At 41.9% G+C, this 25,571-nt stretch overlaps 2 protein-coding genes across 6 annotated transcripts in view; both read left to right on the top strand.

The window, feature by feature from the left end:
- The window catches only part of LOC109484602 (protein sidekick-2-like), a 23,247-nt gene extending 14,243 nt beyond the window's left edge, over window positions 1-9,004 (top strand). For 3 of the 5 annotated variants that reach the window (XM_019787960.1, XM_019787967.1, XM_019787932.1), the window contains 12 exons: window positions 1,318-1,388; window positions 1,598-1,829; window positions 2,058-2,173; window positions 2,355-2,544; window positions 2,731-2,874; window positions 3,122-3,283; window positions 3,494-3,622; window positions 4,010-4,189; window positions 4,954-5,091; window positions 5,727-5,871; window positions 7,001-7,136; window positions 7,420-9,004. In XM_019787960.1, coding sequence (XP_019643519.1) covers window positions 1,318-1,388; window positions 1,598-1,829; window positions 2,058-2,173; window positions 2,355-2,544; window positions 2,731-2,874; window positions 3,122-3,283; window positions 3,494-3,622; window positions 4,010-4,189; window positions 4,954-5,091; window positions 5,727-5,871; window positions 7,001-7,136; window positions 7,420-7,659 — 1,883 coding nt within the window. In that variant the 3' untranslated portion in view covers window positions 7,660-9,004. The remainder of the gene's footprint in view (window positions 1-1,317; window positions 1,389-1,597; window positions 1,830-2,057; window positions 2,174-2,354; window positions 2,545-2,730; window positions 2,875-3,121; window positions 3,284-3,493; window positions 3,623-4,009; window positions 4,190-4,953; window positions 5,092-5,726; window positions 5,872-7,000; window positions 7,137-7,419) is intronic. The other 2 variants (XM_019787952.1, XM_019787944.1) reach the window with 2 other exon arrangements.
- A 3,129-nt stretch (window positions 9,005-12,133) lies between these two features.
- Window positions 12,134-23,942, top strand: LOC109481995 (myosin heavy chain, striated muscle-like). The gene is made up of 4 exons (XM_019784630.1): window positions 12,134-13,479; window positions 14,103-14,246; window positions 23,209-23,379; window positions 23,907-23,942. Exons 1-4 carry the CDS (start codon window positions 13,285-13,287, stop codon window positions 23,940-23,942), a joined length of 546 nt encoding a protein of 181 aa, XP_019640189.1. The 5' UTR covers window positions 12,134-13,284.
- Window positions 23,943-25,571: the final 1,629 nt, after the last annotated feature.

The following is a 25,571-nucleotide window of genomic DNA, read 5'->3' as shown; positions in this document are numbered from 1 at the left end:
CTAGGCGGAACTTGCTTCGTAAACTCGTTGCTACACGAAAATTTATCAAGCCGCTACCTTCCCAACTTCTCCCGGCACTAGTAACATTCCTGCTACAAATAACTAGTACAAATCACGTCAAAAAATATCAAGACATGTATAGAAGCGTGTTCATATCTTTCATACACAGAGACAAATTTTCAAAAACAAATCGCCATCAGCGAGATTTCACAGCTGTTTCATTCATCAAAAGTTCTTGTCGATCGTAAAATGATCAACTCATCTGTTGTCTCCACTAGTGTGTCATTTGTAGCTTAATCACGGCTAGCCAAAAATCAGCGTCAAAACCCCGGAATAAAAACACGCACACTCCGCATCGCTATACAAAAACAGGAGCTTTCAGGCGCCATCTTGTCATGAATATTAAGTAGCAGCGTGCGATCGACGCTCTGATTGGTTCACCTCACATGACCTGCGTTCTGATTGGATAAGCGATGTGGCCAGCAGCCGGCAGCGCGGGAAGATTTTTCTTCGCCGGCAGGCTCTCGCCGGTGAAGAAGAGACACATTTACGCTGCTTCCTACGTTTTTTCTACGACTACTAAGCAACATCCTATTAAAGAAATACATAATTAAAAGAATTTTCGGGAAGATGTATATTTCTCTACGCCGATTTTTGGCCATTTTCTCGTAATTTTCTTGTTCAAGGAACCCGGAAGTCAGTGTACCGGGACGCGGGGTGAATTTCCATAGGGCATTTATGGATCGCACCCCGCTAGAATTAAACCGTCAAAACAGAAACAAAACTTCCAAAAAGCGAAACTGTGACGTTTTTTCACATCCCAATGATTATGTTTTCGATCAAATTGACATTTAAATATGCTTTCTTTATTTTTCTGCATTTTGTGGCCGGGCGCAAGGACCGCGCGTAATACGATCGGAGTGGCAAACATTTTAATACAGCCTTTTTCCGGAATTATTTGTGCACGAACAGTAAATTTTGGAGCCACAAGATTGCCATAAAAGCTGCTCAGAATGTACCAAAAACGATGTTTAGGGGTCTAATTTTTACGATTTCCTCCGGGGGAGGCCCCACGGACCCCCCCAACGGGAGGGGGGCCACCCCCCTCCCGTACCCTCCCCCCTGCGAGCCGCTGCGCGGCTCGCTTCGAGCCACTTCGTGGCTCGCCTGCTACTTTTTCTTATCAGCCACCTACTCTAAATTTTTTTGAGAAGGCTGACTGCAAAGTTTGTTGTCTTCAGCATTATCTGTAGTATGTGAAGGGACATGCTACTTATTGCTAGCCTGATGGTCTCAAACGTTTTCTTTCCATTTCAGCTCCAAGTGGCCCGCCAACCATCACTGACTTCTACCCGTACACAACTACTTCAGTCAAGGTCATCTGGCGGGTAAGTTCTCTGTACATCCTGAAACAAACAGTAACTGTCGGTTCTGTATCTGACGTGAATGTCACTACCCTTTTAACATGTGGTACAACTTTACCAAAATAGATCACAAGTTGGTTAAGGACTGTGCATTACAATTACATTCCCTCGGTTGTCAGTCAGATATAGAGTGACTCTAGGTCCAACAAGTTGTGAAATATCATTATCCTTAGGCACCGCCTGCCAACACCCACAATGGAGCCATCACGGGCTATCGTATCCAGTACCGTAAGCTGCCGACCCTGGACAGGTTCACTACCATCATGCTGGACGACCCAAATGTCAGGCAGTACGAGCTGCGTTCCCTGGAGAAGTTTGAGACGTATGAGATCAAGGTGAACGCCTTCAACGTGATGGGCCAGGGGCCGGCCAGCAGTACAGTGGAGATCACTACTGGTGCAGCAGGTAAGGAGTGTGAGTTATGCACAAGGGAGAAACGGGGACGGGAGATGGAAAAATGCTTAAGAATGGTTTCAAAGGGAAATTGTCTTCATCCTGACTTGCATAGAGGGATTCTTTATAGATTGTATATTTTAGAGAAATGCGAGGTTTAATTGTTTAATGATAAAAAAATGTGCAATGATTTCTGACAGAAACAGTTCAGCAATTTGATGTATTATGGTTTCTCCCTAGTACCTCGGCTGCCGCCCTCCAATGTGCAGATTGTACAAGTGCAGGCCACCACCATGACAATCACATGGACAGCTCCTCCTGCTAACACAACCAATGGAGACATCCAGGGGTACAAGGTAAGCTACACAGCTTCATGTCTCTCCCAAAGCCTGTGATCCAATCACACTTTTCATACACAGATCATTGCAACAGTTTAAACATGTCCACTGAGGAAATTTCTAGAATTAGTACCTGTCTTGCCAATCATGCAAGTTTCTCCAAAGGAGTATTGTATGAGTAATCATACCTGCTGTGCAGGTGCATTACTGGATCCATGAACAGAAAGAGGCCACCGAGCGGATGTCGGCAGTACTGCAGCCCGTGACCCAGCACCGCCTGCTGGGGTTGAGAAGTTACACGACCTACTGGATACAAGTCTCCTGTTTCAACGCAGCCGGGGACAGCAACCGCAGCAGTCCGGCTGTACGGGCACGCACTGACCAAGCAGGTGAGGGCCACCTCTCACAACCATGGCTGTGTCTATAGAAGGACTTTTTTTTTCTTCAAACACAGGTGTCCCCAATCTTGTATTGCACAGTAGACCAGAAGCCGTTAGGTGATATTTCTGCTGTTAGTGTCTTTTGAACTATTGAAATCTGATGACATCTCTTGTGTGTATTCTGTTTGTCCACAGAGCCTGGTCAACCTGGTCCCATCACATTCACCCCCATAGCCTGTTCCCTGAACGAGCTGAGGGTGAATTGGGAATTACCTCAGAACCCCAACGGACCACTGACAGGGTACAGAGTCTCATATGAACCGGATCAGCCAGTCGAAGGTAGGTTATATGTGCTGTGTTCATCAGGGCCACAGAGATGTATGTGGCAGGTAAAAGTAGAAGAATGTGCTCATTTGTAGACTTCTCAGACTAGTAAAAGAACAGACGTTTCAGACTAGTAAAAAGAACCCTGAGCTTTTACAATATCACTGCTATACAGTGAAATGTATTTGTCACTTACAAATTCTTTTGTACTTTTATACATGAATCATTGATGTGGAGTTTCTTATGTGTTGTATTCGTGCAGGCATCAGTACATCAGTGATGGTGGATGTGGTTGGAACACAGCGCAGCCTGCATGTGAAGGAACTGCGAGAGCAGGTCAGATACGTGTTCCGTGTGCGTGCACGGACCACCATAGGGTATGGAGACGATGTCATAGGGAACTACACAACTGGACCTGGCATTGGTAAGAACACTGCAGAAATATATGTATAGATTAGAAGTAATTCTTTATGTTCTATGACAGTCAGGATGTGTTTTGTCTATCTTGTTACAGTTATCAGTGCATAGAATATTTTGCTTGCAACATTCCAGACCAACTGTGTCCCATTTTGAATTTGAAGTCTCCCACCTTCTACACGTTAGGTGTATAATGTGTGTACTGTTGTCTGTACAGGTGGCCCGGATGCTCCCTCCAAGCCCTCCATGAGGATCGACAAGGACTCTGTGTTCCTGCAGTGGACTGCTCCATCCTCCATCGGGTCCTCCGCCATCACTGAGTATGTGGTGGAGAAGAGACCAGAAGGTGACTGGGCTCTTTAGATAGTGCTATTCTCATACATGTCTTCAGCTGTGTTGGTGAATTGTTCAAGCCAACACAGTTGCATCTTTGCAGTGCTGTAGTGCCTCACCCAGTCTTGTCAAAAGATGTCACACATAATCTCTGTCGCCTGGATAACAGTAATACTTAATGGTCTTTTTTGTGCTGTGCTAGGAATTGGAATTGTGCTGAAGTCAAAACAGAAAGATACAATGTAGGATTTGGCAGTGTGTACCACTCCTTCAATGTTAACCATCTGGACCATCTATTTGTGAACCATCTTTAGCAGTGGCCTCTGCTCGTATAAAACCTTGCTGCTGATGTACAAAGGAAATCTATTTACAACTATACTATCTTATTCCTCTATTGCAGATTCTATCTATTGGTCCCACCTGCCAATAACGCTAGGTGCGGAGGCTAGGTCTGCTGTGATTTCGTTTGATGACCTGCCAGACAAGAGGGCCACCTACACCTTCCGTGTGATCGCCAAGAACTCTCGCAGCTGCGGCCTGCCCAGCGAGGAGTCCGAATTCCTACCTAACAGCTACCTCAGTAAGTACCTTCCCTGTTCCACATGCTAGTGTATCCCTTCAGACATGTAGTTTATATCTAACATACATTGTAGATGTGGGCTACAGTAACTACCAGTCGGAGAAGATGCACATAGGTAATCAAAGGTGGATGATTATATGTATGCTTTCTTTGTTCCGTGTTTTTCCCATGCAATGTCAGTTTATCCAATGAGATTGAGACAAAAAAAGACCTGTCCCTTCAGGTTATCTAGGACCAGTTGACAGAGCAGATTTGCATACATTTTATGGTGTGTGATGTCCTGTGTGCTCAGTGTTTTCAATCCTCTTCAAGGCCCCTTGACATGGTATGTTGCCATAGCAATGACATGTTCCCTGCTTAAAACTACAGATCTGTATAGTAACATGGTAGTTGCAAGAGATTAGCACGGCATTAACCAAGAACAATGTCCTTGTTATGTCTACATCAAAGACAGAGTAAAGCAGAACAGAGTCTTGCTTTACTGGTATAAAATGACCAATGTTTAAGGTCACTTTTCACTTAACCTGTAAACATCCATCCTGGTGTTTTTACATGAAGTAACATACTGAACATACATAAATTCTGGGTATTCACAGTGTTACAATGCTTGGAAAAGGATATGAATGAATGGGCAGATTTTTCAAGTGTAAACCTTCTCAGCTTGACATCCAGAAGTCCTTAGGGTATGTGTGTGTCCTAATGGTGAAACTTTATTTATAATCAGTGTCATTGGTATTAAAAGTGTTTTGTATGTCCCACTGCAGGCTCGTATGCAGCAGACCCAACCCGGCAGTACTGGTTCCTCATCATCATCGCCCTGGTGTTCCTCATCCTGTTAGTAGTGTTAATAGCAGTACTATGTATGAGGGGCTCCAGTGAGCGATACAAACGTAAGGCAACAGGTTTGGGACATTTTCGTGTGTTTTTGTTCTATCCTTCCCCACTGCCTCTCCCTCTTTCATTTCAAACTTTATTGCTGCAGCAGTGCAAAGGTAGCGTTGCTTTTTCATTTATTTGCCTCAGCTTGTTTTGCAAGCATTTAGTTTACCCAACAACTTAAGCCAGATAGTGTTCTTTTGTTTAATTAGGAGTACAAGCTTGATTTGATTTGGTTTGGTTTGCATTTGTTTTAACTAACCAAGCCTTAGCATGTAAGGAAAGTTAGCAAAGATACTTTCTGTCAATAGCAAGTTTTGCAACCCATGCAAACCTATTTTTTGTACGTTTTTGTTTGCCCCAAACTGAATACTATGTAAAATGTACCATTCTGTTGGTGGAGGAGTTAGGCAATTTTAGTCGAAGAGTTAGGCAGGGATGAACGGATGTGTTGCACAGCTAATTTGGTGGTTAGGCAGAAGTGACTTGTTACTGTGGTACTAGTAGTTAGGCAGAACATATCAACCACTATGCTGTATGCAGTAATTTGTAAGGCAAGTTACCTGAATGCCAAGTACCAGTCTTGTAACTCAAGTCTGGAAAATTAAGAGCACACAATACTTCTTAGCATGTAAGGAATTCTTTTTCTTCTTACTTTCAGTTAAAAAGTCAGAAACTGAGGAGCAGCTCAGCAGCACCATGGCCATGGATGATGGAGGGTTCGCAACGTTTGAGCTGAACCACAGGCGAAATGGAGATGTCCACGGCCACAAACACTCTCTCACCAGGAAAAACGTTTATGCAAAGTAAGAACAACTCCCCGCAGTACTGTAAACAACCGTTGACTGCTTGTAAGTGTTGGGCATGTATGGAATGACGCATGTACCTGTGGTTACAGAACCCTTAATTAGGTCCTGTTGCTATAAATGTATCTTTGATTATTGATCTTACACTTTGCAGGCATCTGTGAGTTTTCATGTGTAGAAGATGGTAAGTTCACCAGCAAGGAGGTTGAGTTTCACCACAAGTATCACCTCAGTGTGGGGTTGTTTGGGAAATAGCACAGGTCAACAATAGGTCTAGTTACCCCTCCACATTTGACTGGAAGAACAATGTACGGTGAATTTACAAATTAAACCCGGATCTGCACCAATGAGCGAGGGAAAGTTACAATAGGAGTGTGGTTCAGTGACAAATGTCAGGTGTGAGGTGATCCCCTACAGAAGGCAGCCTGGGCTGACAGACAAGGCTGCTGCTTGGATCAAGCCCAAATTCCTGCATATCAGACATGCTTCATGCATGAGACAATGTCAGACTCACACAGACTACAATCTCTAGCAAGTGGCACATGGAAATTTCTCAGTCAACCTGAGCGTTTGCAATTGCTTCCTTGATCCCATACTATGCCCCAATTTATCTGATGGCACCCATAGTGTAAGTAACACTTGCCTATGCAGGATTAAAAATGCCAACATTTGGCAAGAATGATGATTTCTGCAACATCTGTAATGTGGTCAGCGGTGGTTAAGGGACTTGCAATTACAGACTTTTAAAATTATTGAGATGCAGTGTAGAATCCTTCAGGTATGTGGTACATGCATGATCAGAGAGAAACTTTGAGGCAATGAAAGGTGCAGCAACCTTGAGTGGTTGAGTCTTAACCAAATTCCTGTGCTGAGAAACATGTACCTGTAGAAAGTTGAACTCTGAGAAGAGACAGTTAAGAGAAAGAATTTTTGCCAATCTCTGCTCTTGTGAAATGATGTGACCACACCCATACTTGCCCACTTTCTTTCCATTTATCAGATTTTTGAGCATGCAGGCTTGTGTTAAAACAGCCATGACAGCTGAGTTTTCTAAATATTTACAGAAGTGGTCTGTATTGTACGGTTTCCTGTGGTGGGAGTTAGTCTGACTTGTTGGTGTTGTGTGCAGGTCCCCCCCACGGCCCAGCCCAGGCAGTATCGTGTACTCTGATGAGGAGAGTACCACCAAGTACGACATGGAGCCAAACGGTGAGAGCAGCAGCCTGACGGAGAAACCGTCAGACCTCGGGGACTCCACGTCGGAGGTACGTGTGTGTTATCTGCTGATTATTCCTGTGGAATGTCTGAGAAGCCACCATGGTAGATTTTTTCCAACCCCCTGCTTCCAAAATATCTAACACAGCAATCCTTGGGTGAAACCTTGATGGTAGAATGTGCTGAACGAAGGTTTCTGTCATGTCAATTAGCAGGGTTAAGGAGAGGTACAATGTTTTCTCATGGTCAGACTGTGGCTTATCTTGATTGATGAGCAGTGACTAATGATTGGAATTTCAAATCTTTACTTTTTCCTCCTCCAAACATTCCCAGGTGAGCGAAAGTGACTACGAGAGCTACACTCGCGAGGATCCGCACTCATTTGTCAATCACTATGCAAGCGACCCCATGTATCAATCCTGGAAGAGACAGAACAATATTGGGACCAAGGCGTACAGCTACACCGACAGTGAGCCGGAGATGCCGCATGTCTACACAAACCCGCAAGCTTTAGCCAACGGCATGGCTGCAGGGTCCAGAGCACCCCTCCCTGGGTTCTCATCTTTTGTATGACAACTGTTTCTCCTGCAATAAACAAGATATATATTTTTGTACAGAACCGAATTTGGGGATCTGGTGTGTAGATTTTATTATGGATGATTGTTGATGGGGAAATCTTAAATACTGTTATTATTTAAGAGAAGGTGCTACTGTATATGGGTGTTGTGCACTGGAGACCAAGTTTTGTATATAAAGAAGAAGACAATTGTTGGTTGATTGTGTTGCTGCTAGGTTATCGTAGCCGAGGCTTGTCCCCGTTAGAAGGGCTGATACTAGATAGCGTCTTGAAATGGGTCAGATTTTCAGATTGACCATAGAGTTTTGGCAGAGGACAATGATACGTTCATAGACCCTAATCATCGTGAAAACAAATGGGCTCCTGAGACTTGTCTCTGATGAAAGATGACCTCTTACTTAAAATAACAGCAAACTACTATGTATGCCACTCTCCTCACACCGCACTACACTGTTAGACACTTAAGATGTTGTTCACCATGTTTGTACTTTCATCACAGCTCACTCATTTTGTAGTTCAAATGACAACTTAAGGCACAGCTGCCCTAGAGTATTTTGAGTTGTAGTTTGTGCTAGTGTTCAGTCCACAGGAATACGTGAATTCTAATGTTGAAGTGTACTTTAGATATTCTAAGTCTCAGGTTAGCAGATAAATGTCATCATTTTTAGGAACAATTTCTAGCTGGAACTTTGTACTTTTTTAATTCCCTGTGTCATTTGTAAAATCAAATTACAAGTGCCTGATATTTGTACAGTTGTGTAAATGTGTGGAAGAGCTATGAACAACTCACATATCATGGGGAATAAATAGGTGTGATGAAACTTTGTAATTCCAAAAATTTTCAAACCTGAGAGTCTGTTTTGAATCTTAGATAGTTGAAAACTACTTTACACAGTATACGTTATATGAAGTTTGTAATAAGTTGCAGACATTCTTTCTAATCCGATACTCAGCAGAATTCACTTTTAATTTTTTTTATCTGGTTTTTGTTATAAATTTATTTTGATAACAGGTGTCAGTTTTGTAATGGTGATTTGATGATGTAGATATTATGACAAAGATAATTTTATGCATTGATAGTATGTAAATATTTGAGTTCTGATGATGTACTTAGCTGGTATATAATATATATCTCTAAGTGTTGGGGTGCCATTGTACAAGTGATAGGTTGTGAAGGTACATGTTTGTGAGACCAAGTATCAATACTGAGGTGTGGGGATGGTACCTTAACCATGTGTCTTTGATGTACGTTTGCAAAGTTGTACTTTAGAGTGTGATAGTTTTACACATTTGTACAAATGAAGAGATGCCAATGTTCAAATGAAGAGATGACAATGTTCACAAGTTGTTGTGTTTTTACTTTTATTATAAGTAAGACTAGTTTATTTATAGCAGTGCACTGGACATCAAAGTCACAACAGAAAGAAAATGCACAAACCTTTATTCCAGCAAAAATGAGCACCTTTATTACTAATTTCCACACATGCTCCTACCTTTCATAACGCTTCTTATTACCAATGGTACAAAACATGCTTCCTACAGCTGTTTCCATGATTAGTTGCCTCTTTGCAAGTTATAAAGGGTCTGAGAATGTTCGAAATAACTCATGCACTGTCCGAAGGTACCACCTGTTCCAGCCGCCATGCCCATCCTTTTAAATACTTTACTTTGTAGCAAAGAGTTTCCCTTCTCCCAGCCTGTGAAGTTCGCAGGAGAGGAAAGAGCTGTTTATGTTCTGCCCCAAGCAATCGGAGAATGTAAAACTCCATTTGCATCGGGTGACATGGCGGTAACATGACACCCAACAAGGTCAGTGACCACAAAGGAGGACATGCCTGCCTGGCAGACCCGGGAAGGTTCTCCTGTTTTACCTGACTGCTCCTTTAGATGGCTGTGACAGGAGCCGCTGTGTTTTACTCTCTCACTTCATTTCCGTAAGCAAGGCACCAAATTACTCACACCTTTGGAAATGTGGGGTCTTTGTCCAATTGTACAATACCATTCTCTGCCGGCTTCGGACTTAGCCCGTAATTACCAGTGCCCCTGAAGTCAATTTTAAGATTATTCACTCAATTCATCAAAAGCATAACCTCGATTGGCATTTCTTGTATAGCATTTTTCATGAAAAATTTAATTTGGTTTTTATCCTGTTTGACATTTTTGTCTTTGAAGGAGAAATAGCAAAATTCCAGCATTTCTATCTGACGTTTCCTTGGTCTATCTTTGGTAACACAGATGTACGATCTTCCGGCGGAATGCTTTCTGGTGTACAAAACTCCTCCCCAAGGGGCCAAGTAAGCTATTGCTGAGGTCAAGGCGGCTTCCAGGGTTACCTAGTTTCCTTGATTGTTGTTCTTGAAATAATGCATGGCTCTTGGAAGGCCGTCACCGGAGTGACAAATCTTCATCACTGACAGTCCTTTGGCTCCACACGTGAAGAGACAACTCTTTTAACCGTGCAACTTTGCTGCAGTCTGACAGGAAAAATACCCAAGATCACAAAGACATCCATACACCTGTACTAACTGCATTTCTCGACAATGTTGCTTCTAAATGCTCGTTGGATAAAACCGTTGTTTTTTCAAACTGAATAAAGAAAGTTAAAGCAGATGCGCCCCGGGTATCACAAATAAGTACCAGCAAAGCACGATTTACGACAACATGTTTGATGCATAAAGACGACTTGCTCGCCCCCGTTTGGATGGCTAGAATGTGTTGCCGTCGGGCTTTCCTCGCGTTCCCACAGAATCTTTTCCCTAGGCACCTGTTCCGTCTGGACCACCAGAGCCAAGTGCCGTTTCAATATGTCTAGGAATTTAAGAATGAATGAGCGCCAGCAGTCTAGGGTGTACTTAATTCTTCCGAGTTGATTTTCTTCAAAATATTACTAGACTCCTAATAAACTAAGAGCATCACGTTTGCGTGTATACGTTATTGAATACATCAGATATAAGCAAAAAGTTTCAAAGATAATATTAATCTTTTATTAGAAATGCAATTGTACTGCTAGGCATCCGCACTTCGTGTATGTCATGGGAGAGCCTAGCCCACTGATGCCACCTGACTAGGAACAAAGGACGACCCATCTCGGTTTTAGCATGGCGGAGAGCACATAAGGAATTCGAACCAGAGATGTTAGTACTACGGGCTTAAGCTGGCTCTTAGGTGTGGGCACGATGTCTTCTGTTTTACGTCTGTGACCAGCCCTTAAATCGCATAAGGCTGTAAGGCTTGTATGGGCGGAAACTGTCACTGCCAGGCCTCACTGGTGAAATTTCTGTCACCGTGATTCGTCGATACAAGAATTCGAAAGCAAATTTATGTTTTTATGTGCCTACAAATTAATCTTGCTACACCCTTCTTAAGTTCATTTGTTCATAGATGTCGGCAAGGGAATGAACGAGAAACAGCTATAAAAGTAATATATAGGCGAAGTGAAAAATTCCCTTCACACCCAGGTGTCAATCTCTTGTTTTGTTTATTCGTAGACCATTGCCGTCGTCACGTGCGATGCTGTCAGTATGGTGTCCATCCCAGGTGTCTCCTACCCTCTGCGGGTAGCACGGCCGTCCGTGGAACACGACTCTTTTCCAAACGGATAAGGTGTCCAATCCCTGACCTGCTTTTCGTTTGTCCTGTATACACCTGGAGGAGTATGCAAAACACCGAATCGATGTTCTCACATGTCCGGCGGCTGTCCAGACTGGGGTCGTTCGGTGCTTTTCTCCTTTGATGATTTATTTCACAACAGAACACGTGGACGTCATTACTTTATAGACAAAAACAATCACAATGCCTTCTCACACAGACTGCAAGACCGTTGGAGGTGAGGCCCTGCTACAAAAGGGAACCGCTGGATCAAAAGATGAATTATTAGGAAGAATCATTGCCAATATATCAGGACGTCCGGACAACATTGCTGAACGTCGATATTGTTTTACTCGCGCGTCTTAGTATTTTCATCATCGTGGCATTTCACTTCTGTCTAGAAGCCGGTATTTGATAGGCCTGTGTATACTGTATGTGAAGTTTACTTAAGCAGTGCGTCATCGCAATGACGCAAAGCACTCCATCTTGAGGTGCAGCTTATGTTTGGAGCATTGGGAGTGACGTTAAAACATTCGCGGAGAAACGAAACTGCCAATTAGCATCTACCTTGGGACGGGATACTTCCGTACATAGGAACTGTCTCACGACTGGACATGCCGGTTGAACTGGCTTTTAAATGTTTATGTCAATGAAGTTTTAGTTGAAAGACAAGGTATTGGTGTGCCCCGAGCAGCCGGCGCACTACTTTACTTGCACCTGTCAAATGTAAGAGGTTCAAAATCATCCGTACGGATCCACAACTTACCAAGTTTCACACGTTTCTATATTGTTCTCTTATCCGTCAAGTGAGACCAAATAGTAGTACTTCAACGCAAACCTGTTCAATGAGATCAGATAAACATAATAAAAACGAGAACACTGCTAATTGTACATGAGCGTTCAAGCCCTATGGCCTGCATACTTGTAGTTTTCTCCCCAGGATGGTGTCAGCATCATTTCGTTGGTCCATAACATTTGTGGTGTTTCTGGATAAAGTAGCATTTCCTGTGGCCTGAGGCAGGGCAATTTGAGACATGCAGTTGGCGTCCCCTGGATTCAAGTTCCGTGTTTCTCATCAATTAACAGCTGATACCAGAACCAAGGACCTGTCGCTTTTCCGTTCCGTGCTACAACTGAGTGGGGGAGTATTGGCCTCGATGCCGAACTTTTCCAAGGTTCTGTCATTCAGATGTACTTGAACTAGTCCCACCGTAGACCTTCAGATAAGTAGGAATGCTGTGAAAATTGTGAAGAACTCAAAATACGAAGGCGACGGTCAGCTGAGCTTTCGCATACGACACCTTCTTCATCGGAACATCTCAGATCGGAATGCGGATGACTACATCACGTTGCCGAGTTTGTTTGTGCTAGACGAGCTGTAACACCAAAACATTTCCGTATATGGCCGCCCCCGGAGCCATGTAGTTAAGATACTCTGCGCTAAACCCTGCCCTGTTGGAAAAGCGCTGCGTTTTGCTGATACCTGGAGTATTTGTCCGACCTCCCGCGACCAGAAGTGAACTTCTCCACACGGCGGAGGGACACGGGCGGTGCGCACACTTTCCGAACCAGAGCGGGAGCCGGGTCTTGTTTGCACAGGACGTCCCATTGACGGAAGCCTGCGGAGAACGATTGATTTCTGGGCCATTTACAGCGTTGGAATACAACCTTGATTTGGACCAAGGAAGAGCAAGAGGACATGGGAAGATCTTTAAGACGTCAGACTGTATAAATCTTTATTTGATTGCGAGGATTTGTGGAAAGTTGCCATGCCAGTGCCCCAGGTGTCCGGTTCAGAACACGGAGGGGAGTGTCTTGTACAGTTGTAGTAAGGACAGTTTCAACCCCTGCTGTTCTACCGGCAAATATCCAGCATTTATCGGTGTGCAGTGAGTTTTAAACACTCCCGCGCCAAGTTGAAGAGTTGGACTGCGTACAAGAGACTGAAAGGCAGTTTCTAGGCGTTCGCTGTCCACGTTGAGGTCGCCGGTATTTCTGATTCCAAGTGAGCAGCGGGACGTTAGCGGTGAACCATGGCAGGATCGCTCCTCCGGGCAGACCCGGACCGCTATCTCTTCGGGGACCAAAAAGAACTCAGCAAACTTCGCTCCCAGGCCTTCGACTCCAAGAAGAACTGCTGGATTCCAAACGATAAAGATGCTTTCCTGGCCACAGAGATTGTACAGACGAAGGGCGATTCCCTGACAGTGCAGACTGAAGATGGAAAGGTCGGTACCCCCCTCCCCCCATACACACCCACACGTTTTGTTTGTGTTGTGATAGATGCTCAGTTCACAGCTCATCCGATCATATTTGTCATTACCTGAGTCCGTCACACGGAAGTATTGTCTCTTCGGAGAGCTAACAAATTGTTTGACACTGTGCGCTGTCTGATATAAATACGACTGTTTATTTTGATAAACTTCAAGAGGAATGTCTTGGGATAATTGTAACTGACCGTAAAATCATCGTTTGAAGAAGGGGGGAAAAGTTGGACAGCGAATGCCCAAAAGTGTATTCCACCTGTCAGATTGCATATAGGGCATGGAAGAGAAAAGTCAACAATCTAACCTTTGATAAACAAAACCCTTTTAATATAACTTCTTAGCAAACTTGGTGTGGCAAGTTTAAGACATGTTGTGATTGTCGAGGGGCAGTGTGCAATACAATTAAGACCTTTAAATCAGATGTAATATTTTCTGTCCAATATCACTCTCAGGCAAATAAAACACAAAGTTAGACTAGAGGGTTGTGCCGTTTTCCTGTCACTCAACTGCTCATGCCAAAACAAACCTGTGCCGGCAACTTTGACACATGGAAGTCAGGTGTTCCCTTTTGCACCTGTCCACAGACCTTCCAGGTGAATAAGGATGACACCCAGCAGATGAACCCGCCCAAGTTTGAGATGACAGAGGACATGGCTAATTTGACCTATCTGAACGAAGCATCTGTGCTGTACAATCTGAAGCAGCGCTACTTCCATGGACTGATCTATGTGAGTACACTGTGTTTGCCCCTTCTAATTGATGCATTCTTTTCTTTTGTTCCTGTTCAAACATGGGGGTGTAACTAGAGGGGGCCTTGTAGGGTGTTGTATGGGTACTTGTTCAAATAGTTGTTCACATTTGTTTGTTGTCAACATCCCTAATAGGTGGCATCGATAAGCCATTTGGTCTTGTTATTTACTGGCCAGATTAAATGGCATGTCATCTGGCCTTTAGCAAGTCGCACTTCTGTGTTGGACAAGGGTGGGGGAACTTGAACTCCGCCCCTTCTCGGCTGGCTGGAAGTGTTACAGGTGCCTTCATGGGGCAGACCACTAGACAAACAACACCCCGGCATTTGCATACTTCATGTATCTCATGGCTGATAATGTCCCCAATAAAGATACCAACACACTGCGTATGTTTAGTAATAGATAAATGTTTGGCTTACACACAAACATCATTGATTAGATGGTGTTTAGGATATCTACTGAGTTTAAAGAATGCTTCATAGAACAGCTACTGAAATATATGTTCCCTAACAAAAGAAAAAACAAAAAATATTCGTCTGCTAGGAAAGTGTGTGGAATATAAACATCTAACTTTTATATTCTGGATGTACCATTCCTAAATTCAGTGTCTCTTTTAGTTTATCTGAAAGAGTAGCTTGCGTTTGGATATGTATTTAATGAACAAACAATTATCTTGACATTAGAACTGATTAAACAAACACTTTGATTTGAAAAATAATGGGTTTATATAACGTTACATTATCTGATTGCCTAGATAGTTTTGATCGATAGCAAAAATGACAACCAAGTAAAACTCGAAGAAAGTGATGTCCATCAAAATGTACAACAGGGCTGTTCCATTGAAAAAGTGGGGGTGTGGGTTATTCAGAAAAATACTTGTACTATAAAGGAGAAATAGAAGTTCTATGGAATCTTGATGAGTCATAAATTTTGCTTCAAAAGGGAATTTTCTTTATCATCTTCATTTGAAAATGATTCAAAAATAAGATAATACGATAAGATAAAAACTGAAGAATATGACAACGTGTTGAATGTTCTGTATATGTACAAGTAACATTGAAGAAAGCAATATAAGACTATTAAACCATCCTGGTTGGTATATGTTGGTAGATAGAAAGTTATACCTTCCTCGTGGATGTATAAAACATAAGAATGGTAAAACTCTTCTTAACTGAGAGGACTATAGGATTCACCAGATTGGCAAAGAATGGTAAAGACATAATAATGATCTGGATAGTCCAAAAATTATTCCATTTAACTTTGGAGCAGTTATCAACATTATCAAGATGTTAGTAACTGTCAGGGATAGAGAAACTAACAGGCCAGATAGCAGTGATAAGCATGGTAATCTGCTCTACTTCCCGAGACAGCTGGGTGCTCTGTACATTCCATATAGGATCATAGGACATCCCGGGAACACCTGGGGTGTCCCACCTGAGCAAAGTCATAAAACTGGAGTGTCCGCTTCCACAGTCCTGCCTGGATACGTAGGATTCCCTCCACCAGTAATTATAGTCATCAGGTATGCCATGGATTTGCTCAGGTGGGGTGTTTTATTTCAAGAAAAGTAAATAAATCATAAAAATTGTCCTTGGAGGAAAGGTATGTTGATGTCCTAGTTTGGTGAATCTGTACAGGGTGCAGCATTGTCCATCAGTATGTATGTCTGTATGTTTTTATAGCAACATCAGAATCATACTAAGATTCATAGGTGGACAATGTTTCCCTCTGCTTCATTGTCTAATAAATAAGGCTGCTTTTTACTATCATTTAGCTTGTTATCATATTCCTGAAAACTACAAGTAATCACCATAGTATTCACTTGGGATATAGCCAACAACAAACATTGAATTCAGTCAGTTGTTTCACATTTCCCCAGGTCTGTTTTGTGGCAACCAGAAAAATGGTTTAGATCCATCTGTTATAACTTGGAGAAGTTGTAACAAATGACACCTATCCGTCTATGAAGCTGAAGTTGTACATTACTACATTACATCATCAAAGCCTGCATGTATGACTTGACAATAGATAATGCCCCTTCACACAACTTCTACAACCTGACCATAACCATTGCATTCAACTAATGCAGACTCATGCTATTTGTTTATTTTCTTGAACATCTTGCCCCTACTCTGTTGTGACCCTGACAAAATCTCTTGTGAAATTTGCATAGCCTTATTAGGTTCACTGCAGTTCCTTCACAGTTGCTGTGCAGGGTGACTGAATACACATCTTTGGAAAGTCGGTAATATTTACGCATAATGGTGTTTTCATGAGTACATGGGGCACTGAAATTCAATGTTCGTACCGACCATACCATTTTGAGCTGTGGGGGTGTCACAAGATCAAGGTAATGAGTGACCTTCCTCTGGGATGTCACACTTTTTCTATGGCAGGACTGAGGTAGTGAAATGCTGCTTGCTGGCTCACCCCTACTTTTCTCAGCAAGTGTGTTAGGTTTGTAAACTTGGAGGTCGAGCACCCAGGGCTCCCCCATACATGGGACGGAAGACTGCCAAAGGATAAATTCAACCCATAACCAGAATGTGCTCACGAGAATCAGGTGCTCAAAGGCCTGACCTTTAGTTCTGCCAAAGTTTACCCATTTTGGGTTGCAGATTGCAACATCAGGGGCATAGGTATCATGTTCCTGACCAAAAAGGGTTTTTCAGTTCCAAAGGACGATAACTTTTTAAATAGATTTTAATTTATAGACCAAAGTTACTGGGCCTAGGCTTAGATGGACAAATCTCTCTCCAATCCTTGGAAAATAAATCAGTTTTCAACAAGAATCCAACCTCCCAAGGACGTTTAAGGTCCTTGAACTTTCACTTCTGGGCAAGAGGCCTGTAGTAAGACAGTTGCTAAAACTTTGCACCTGCACCTTATAGAGTGTAACCTAGTACCAAACCTTAAGCACTAAAGCAGGGTGTCATGGGCATAATACCTCTATGGATAATTGGCCTTTTCTGATCTCTGGCTATCAGAAAGGGCCAATTATTGGTGGGATAGACTGTGGAGGCCCTGTATGCCTACACCTGGTAGGATCAGACCAGGTTACACAAGGTTAAAAGAGAAAGGTTTTAGGAGAAATTAAAACTATGGTTCACCTGACCTCTGACCTCAGGGGGACACTTGAAAACATAAGTGTGCACACCGGTCTTAGGGGTCAACACTTCTCTACAGCATTTACATTTACATGTCATCTTACTGTCACTGTGAGTGTGTAGGTTCAGACACAGTGTATGCCCTAGTTTCAAATACTGCTGTCCCTAGAATGTATACTGGGCCGTCGACTCAGAAGTACTTGTCATGTATTAGTATAATAATTGTTGGCACATATGCAAACTGGTTTTTAATGGCCCCTCCTTCAGTGAAACATTTTGATTGAATGCAAGTTATCAGTGCATACTACAAACAATATTCAACTACCATAAATCACAATTGAAAAGTGTTTTTGACAAAATGAAACCAAAACTCTTCCTTCTTCCTATTTTGTTCTTTGTCCATCATTCTGACATCTGACACAATCCCATGAAATGTTCAACTTTAGAGCTTAGGAACTTCAAAAAGAGCAAATGAAGAAATAAAAGATTTATTGTTTATAAACAATATAAGAAAATGCCTCCAAAAATGACAGCTACAAACATCATGTCTCCATGTCCCCCTATACAGTAGGAGGACAGGAAGGTCTGGAGTAGACTGATGGATTGTTTGTGCTTTTAGTACAAGACAGGCTGTCCCCCTCGGGATTTTTACCATTACTGAAGGCTTTACTGAAGGCACCTCAGTAACTGGTTGATGTGTTTGGCTTAACTGATATCATTTGGTAAGCAGTAAGCACCTCCCACCCACGCTGCAGAATTTGTCATCTCCTGACTCAGAGGTCACCACACTCATTTACCTGCCTACACACCTTATTAAGTCATCTTGTGGAAGATGTAACCCTAGAGTAGGGGCAGGCTTAGATCAGGGTAAACTGTGAGTTTTGTTGCTTGGGCACAGCTAGGTGGAACAAATCCATTCCCTCTAAAAAGACTTGGGATCAACCTGGTAAAATGTCTGCAGCAAAAAGGGTTAAATCCTCTGATGCAATTATACTAAGTAAGTTGTTCTCCAATCTTAAGAAAGATTATCAACAGAGCTTCCTCTGGTAATGCTTTACTTTTACTCTCTCCCTGTAATACATGTATTAGGTGAAATGCTATTAACAGTAGACATGTTGGAACTTTCTTGTTATATATACTAGTACTATGGTATTAGGATAGTACAAACTACAAAAGACTTTGTGAACGCAGAGGAAAATGTTGTCAATATAAACGGGACAGAAAGTCAAAACCAAAATATAGAAACATACTTATTATGGAAACATGGACCACCTGACCCCTCCCTCCGTCCATGCCCCCCCCCCTCCTCCCAAAATGGGTTAGCCACCCTCCTTGTCCCATTGACTGTGTGTGACCTTGTAACAAAATGGGTCAGGAACTGTGGCTTGGCTCAGCCAAGCATGGAAGGCCAATTGACATAGCCTACTGACACCTGCTACACAGGCCACACAGGTCCCTTTATTAAATGGCTTCTTTAACTTTGGACTATGCAGGGGACATATTTGTGTTTCCCTCCTTAAATTTGTATGGCAAAGAAAAATATATTGTCTGATTGAGAATGAGTTATTCTGGCCCTGTTATTTTTCTGACCAACATCATGGATTATTATGTCAATGAAGTTAAATGATACATGTAGATTTCTTTACAGTGTTACAGTGTCAGAAAATCAAATCAATTTCAAATATTCAATTAAAGACCATTTTTGCAGTATAAGAGTAAGCAGTTATTAACAAAAGAAGAGTGATGCTTTTTCTATTTTAGTATTTTCTTGGTTTTGATCATTGCTGCATATTACATGTACTTGTAATGTGCTTTTTAATGTGATTATCACATGATAATCACATTTGAATCACTCCATTACTGTAACAAATGTGGTAATTGGGTGACCTGACAACTAAGTTAGCAGACAAGTCTATCAAGAACTTGATACTTTGTATGGACTTCTAATGGTCAAATTTGGTTACAGAAATTTTGCTAACTGATTTGCTACCCATATACTACTATAAGCAAATCAGATACAAGACTAGTCTAAGTTACACTGTAAAGGTTAGGTACAAGATAAGTTGTAAATTTTGGTTACAGGACACTTTCCTGGATCCCATTTTATCAAGTTGGCATCGAAAACTGAAAACACAAAGTGAAAACTGGCTGACTTGTGCTCTCCCTAGGTTAACCCTGTACCCTGAGAGGACAGTATGGTGTATGGTAGTCTAGGAGGCACATTTGTATGTGATTATGGGCCATGATTCACTCAGCCACACTGTTCATCTCATGCAAAGCTCAGTCAATCGACATGCTCTCTTGGTACAGGTCTTATTTTTAACCAGGCACCTCTGTAAGTGGTAACTAAAGGAGTGGATGATATGTCAGCAACAGTTTATTGTGTTGGAAACTTGCAATTGGATGGTGTGTTTCAAGCAAGTATCTTTCCATAGGAAGGTCACAAACCCTTCTAAAGCCACATGCTATGGAAGGGTTTGCTTTATTGGACTTGAAGTGTTTTGAAAACTTTCAATTGATACCATAGATTTATACCCGAGATGTATAAGAACTGAAAAACAATCGAGTTGGAAGACATGCTTGGTCCATTTTGTTCTCTCTTGAAACAGGTCCCTGCTTTCTTGTGTAATGATGGTAATGTCAATATGTGAATAAATATATATACTTGAAAAGTAATGAGTAATTTTAATGTTGGTACTTGGTAGGATAATTTTAATCAAAGACGTAGTTGATTTGCGTAGCTATTTTTCCATTAACATAAACTGTTTATGACATTCCCAGCTGAGTGATTAATTGTGCAGAATGTCTGGATGAAACATCTGTCTTACATGAGCAGATTCCCCAGTCTTTCATGGGGCTTACACACATGAATAGGAGATAACACCAGAGATCTCAGAGTTTGCTGAAACCACATTCTAGAAAACATGTCAGGCCTACATATCTGTTATATCAACAAATACATCCCAACCGCAGCAAGCTCTCGCTATCAGAAAACGTCCGGCGTAACCGGTCTCCTGGCGGGTGATTGTTAATGAGGACCTGGTCATTCTCTGTTAGCAGTTTACGGAAACGTCATCTTTCAGAGTGCACTTCATTTTCCGTGTGCCGGGAGATGTCATGTTTATACTTCACGGCCCCCTCCGTTGATCAGCTTTGGCCCAATTTGGCTTGGAATGTGAACATGTAGAGCAAGAGCTTGCCTCTCGATGGTCAGAACATTTAGGGCACCATGGAGCTGTTTGGAATGGAGGACATCATGTAGGAAACCTAAACTGACTTAATCAAGAGCATATTGTAGGTTAATGAGAAGAAAATAAATTTAAGTTTTAAAATGGAGAATTGTTTGTACTGAGAGGCAAATGCTTTCTCTCAGTGAGGATAATGTGGGCATCAAGAAGACCAGTTGTTCTGTGTCAAAACACATCTCACAGACAACTCTGTGGTCTGTCCACCCCCTCACCACTGTCTGGTAATGGCTGCAACCCCCAGGGATCTACCAACAAGTGTGGTATTCAGGGGGTGGCCAAAAAAATTAGAACATTTATTTTTGTTCAAAAGACAGGTCCTGGAAAAGTTCACTGGAGTTTGACCAACCATAAATGGAAGCTAAAAATATCACCTGTCAATATTTTGTCCAAACTGATTAGTAATGAAGAACAACTAGACTTTTTGTAATTACTGTGCCAAAAATGGTCCATTGAGAAACAAAAATGTGTGCAACAATGGACCGCCTTTTCAATTTCAAAACTGTAAGGGATGATGCAGAGAAGTTTTATAACTGTGAATGTCATCCAGGAGGCATCAGTATGTATCTTGTAAATGATAATCTGAAGCTGCATTTGATCACTTTCTCCAAAGACATATTGTATATCTCATTTATTTTTATTAGTGCCCAAAAATATTGTTACTAATATGAGAAGATTTTATCACGTTTTAAGTTTGTGACATGCGGGTGGGTTGGTGATGAAGTGCAGATTGCTATTACACTACATGTTGTGTGTGTAAAGAACATGAACTTTACAATGGGCTGTACATCACGTCGTACATGTAACTCAAATGTGGGCTGGTGTAAAGAACTGTTTTGCCAAACATCACCTATCCCAATTAGGATCCAGATGGGCCATTTCCTTATAAACGCTTGTCAGGTATCCAGGTGGTAATGAGGCCAAATGCAGGCAGTGAAAACTTTCTTCTTGTACATGCTTCAAAGGTGTGCAGTGACCAAGAACTTGTCCATTTAGCTCCACAAATATATCAGCACCCACTGGGTATGCAGTTCTGCTTGAAATCATCCCCAAACACGGTAATGTGCACAAGTCAAGCAGCCATTCTGAAAAAAGACTTCGATAAACACTATCATTATTAGCTGCTAAAGACAAGTTGAGCTTGTCTGGTGACAGGACTAGCCTGATTCATGTTGTCACTCCACTGTTGACACAGCTCAGACGTAAACGCCATCCTTATTTAGTGACAAGCCTGATTCTTTGATTCCCTGTTGAGCACTGTGTGTGATAAACGATAATCGGTTCATTAGAGGTGCTCTCATATTATAGCAGTGTGGCAGAGCTATGCCATTCTCAGTGGTTGGTCCATATATGCCATCCACCATGACAGTACTGGTTGTGTTACATGTACATGTACAAGCTTTCTGTAACTTGACTTTGTGCTTGTTCACGGAAACGTTCTTCCTGCCCTTGGCAGGTGAGAAGGTAGAAACAGGTGGATCCTTTCACCTGGGAGAGAGAATGCAGGGCTGTTTGTGGTGGTAAACAGAAGGGAGGAACCAGACAGAGTTTACAGAGTTCTAAACGCAGGAGACAAGGTCAATCTTCTCCTGTTCAGCCAATGACAAAGAGCAAACACAAAGTCAAGACTTCCCTCATACAGTCCATCAAGGCCCTGAAATGTTATGTCATGTTACAGGGGAGTCTATAACACACAGGGCATCGTGTTAAAGGCCTTGCCACATGTGTGTCTACAAGTTTGAAAGTGGGTGTGAATTAAAGTTGTTGGGCCTGAGTTTCTTTCCTACTGAAATATAGGATTGACATGTGGTTTGTTGATACAACATTGGATTTAGATATAGAGCATTACTGGTAATGCAATTGAAAGTTTTCTCCACTAACATCGAAATCATGGCTGCATCAAAGTCAGTTGTCCCAACACTGATAGATGTAACTTGAATGAGAATTCCATGGCATGTTTACAGCCTTGTCCACAGACCTATTAGCCCATGTCTGTAGTTCCACAGCCACAAGCTATCATCCCCTAGTCAGGGGCGTATTTCCTCCTGTAGACGTCAGCAGTGACCTTGCATTCACCTGACTCGGTCATGGAACACCAGCGGCATCACGCAAACTCTAATGAACTAAAATAAGCAGCATTTCGTCCTCTTATTAAAACATTCCTCTCAGGTCTATTGCCCTTGGTGAGAAATCCCATCAATTTGGAGATGGAGTTCATCATATATGATTGGCTTACTGTCTAGACAATAGTTTAACCATTGTCACCTGTCCCTGGAGTTCCCATCTGCCCAAATCCTCAGGATATTAACTTAAGGCCTGCTTTAATCATTCAATAGATATTGGACTCTACAAATGTACATTAGGACATTCTAATAAAATTGCACATGACATTTCATCTTTAGTTTGAAATTTGATTTATACTAGAATTATAAAATCTTACAATAATTAGAAAAAGAGAGGAATGGGAAGAGGGGCAAGAGGAAAATATTAAGGCCTCACCTGTGACTTTGATGTTTGTTTTCGCTATATGCTGAATTATCTCCTATAATATAGACCATTGATTGATTAATATGTGATATTCTGTTTCAGACATACTCTGGGCTGTTCTGTGTGGCCATCAACCCTTACCGCTCCCTGCCCATCTACTCCAACAAAGTGGTGTCCATGTACAAGGGCAAGCGGAGGACAGAAATGCCTCCTCATGTCTTCATGGTGTCTGACAATGCCTACAACAGCATGTTGTTAGGTGAGTACATTTTGGTAGTGACTTCATACCTGGTTGGGCCACATTTTATTTCCTTACTTTTATTTTTCTGAACCATTTTCTTATTCCCATCATCCTCATGTCTTCATGGTGTCTGACAATGCCTACAACAGCATGTTGTTAGGTGAGTACATTTTGGTAGTGACTTCATACCTGGTTGGGCCACATTTTATTTCCTTACTTTTATTTTTCTGAACCATTTTCTTATTCCCATCATCCTTGTGGCAGTTCTGCTATTCCCTCCATCATCATGTTACATTCTTCATTTCTTTGCTTTCGACCATTTCTTATCTTCTCTCATCTCTATTCTCTTCATTCCTTCTGTTCTTTCTTCCTTTGAGAATCTAAAGATCATATCATCTCTTCTCTATCATTTCCTTTTTGTGTTTCTATGCACGAGAGGCACAAGGCATTATGGGAGATAATTGGTTTGCCCTTCCCTCCTAATGTGGTGAGTGACACTTGCCATCCTGCTGGCCCTATGGCAAGAAAACTGTTTGCACAACAACCTGATGCTTTTCAGCTTGCTCCAGCTTACAGAAACAGCACTGGGGGGTGACAGGCCTGATATTTAATGCCAGTTCAAAGCTATCCTGACATCATGGCTTCTAGCAACGGTCAAAATCTCACATACAGTACAGTTAGTGCATGTGTACCTCCAAACAATTTTTGTCCTATTTCTGTAAATTTGACAATAAGAGGTAAAGTTAGCCCTCATGTTGCAGTCCTTCACCTTTCTGATTCAGTTGGAAATGGAGCATGTTAAGCCCTTTCTTTCACAATGAATTAACTTTTCCAAAGTCTTTCGTGACATGGTTAGCTACCGTCAGCTTTTCAGGTGATAACAGGAAATGTGGATTGCCCTAAAGAAACAAAGAAAAAGCAACAACTGACACAATTATATCCTATAATGACAGTCAGTCTGGAACCACAATAGTTATGTAATGTCAACCTGGCAGATACCTTCAAGATGATGTCATTGAAATATTATCCACATCACGGTTTTTGAGTGTTACTGGGTCATCGGCCTCAAGTTGATAGATGTTTGTGGGAAAACTAGTTGGTGCACATACATGTACATGTACATCTCATCATACTTTTAAATTCAAGTGCTGGCGGCTGTAGTACACCACAGCTAACTTACTGCTGAGACCGAAAAACCTGGCTTACATAACAACTAAGTGGAATGACGTACATACATGTTGGCTGAAGTTAATCATATGGCAGTGGAATTCAGTAGGAATGTGTTTGATTCATGATAAAACCAAGTCCGCAAGAAGAATGTATACTATTAGTTCCTTTCCGTGTGGCTGCCACTGTTGATCCAGTCCCCCCTTGGAGACAGATTTAAGTTCACTTCCTTCCAGGTTTTGTCCCCAAGTGCTTGTAATGCAAACTACTCCAGATCCCATAAGTCCCCCTAAGCATGACTGGAGGTCAGCAGAGTCTCCAGCTATGGTACAGCTCGCACTGAGTGACTGCTGACAAACAAACAAAATGTGAAATGTGCGTCATCTCTGTGCAATTAATGCAAATATAGAGGCAATGTATATTATGCATCATCAAAAAGTATGAAAAGCATTGAATAAAGATGTTAGTACCAGGTACTTTTTGTAAATAGAAAATGACCTTAAGAAAACTGTAGGAAATCTTGAGCATTCTACATGCATAATGAAAATATCAATTAAATTTCTTCTACTAAGTCTTTTACAACAGTATTTTTTCATTGTCTCTCATTACCTCGTATGTTATAAGCTGTACAGACTATGCAAATGATTTGTGGTATGTATTGATACCACAATTTATTAAACTGTAGCAAGGATATATTACAGTGAGACAATTATATCCTGAAAGTTAGCATAAACCTCTTAAAACTTTTCTTAAAGAACATGTCATACTTTAGTCACTTTTCTCGTCATGTTTCTGTGAAGAATGTTTGCCAGGTGATCTTTGTTTTGGAAGGAAATGCGGCTTGACTTAAGTTTGTGCAGTAGAACAGCAGAAGCCCATTAGGGGCTACTCCTGACCACTGAATGTCTCTGGTTAAGAAACTACGATCTACAGACACTTGTCAGCTGCTGGGAGAGACATTCATCAGTGCTGTAGCTGAACCTGCTGTTAAAGTGACAGATAACATGGCACGTTATCTGCAAACTACATGTAGTGCTGTTAATGATGGATGAATTAC

This window comes from Branchiostoma belcheri, unplaced genomic scaffold (assembly GCF_001625305.1).
Source record: "Branchiostoma belcheri isolate BF01 breed outbred unplaced genomic scaffold, Haploidv18h27 scaffold11, whole genome shotgun sequence".
Classification (NCBI taxonomy): Eukaryota; Metazoa; Chordata; class Leptocardii; order Amphioxiformes; family Branchiostomatidae; genus Branchiostoma; species Branchiostoma belcheri.
Note: the sequence above shows the minus strand (reverse complement) of the source record. Positions and strands in the feature narration are given on the sequence as shown.

Excerpts from the sequence above, each read along its gene's own strand:
- LOC109481995 (XM_019784630.1), top strand. The coding sequence starts at position 13,285 with ATGGCAGGATCGCTCCTCCGGGCAGACCCGGACCGCTATCTCTTCGGG. Across the intron at positions 13,480-14,102 it reads TGCAGACTGAAGATGGAAAG|ACCTTCCAGGTGAATAAGGA; the intron begins GTCGGTACCCCC and ends ACCTGTCCACAG. Across the intron at positions 23,380-23,906 it reads TGTTAGGTGAGTACATTTTG|CTTGCTCCAGCTTACAGAAA; the intron begins GTAGTGACTTCA and ends GATGCTTTTCAG.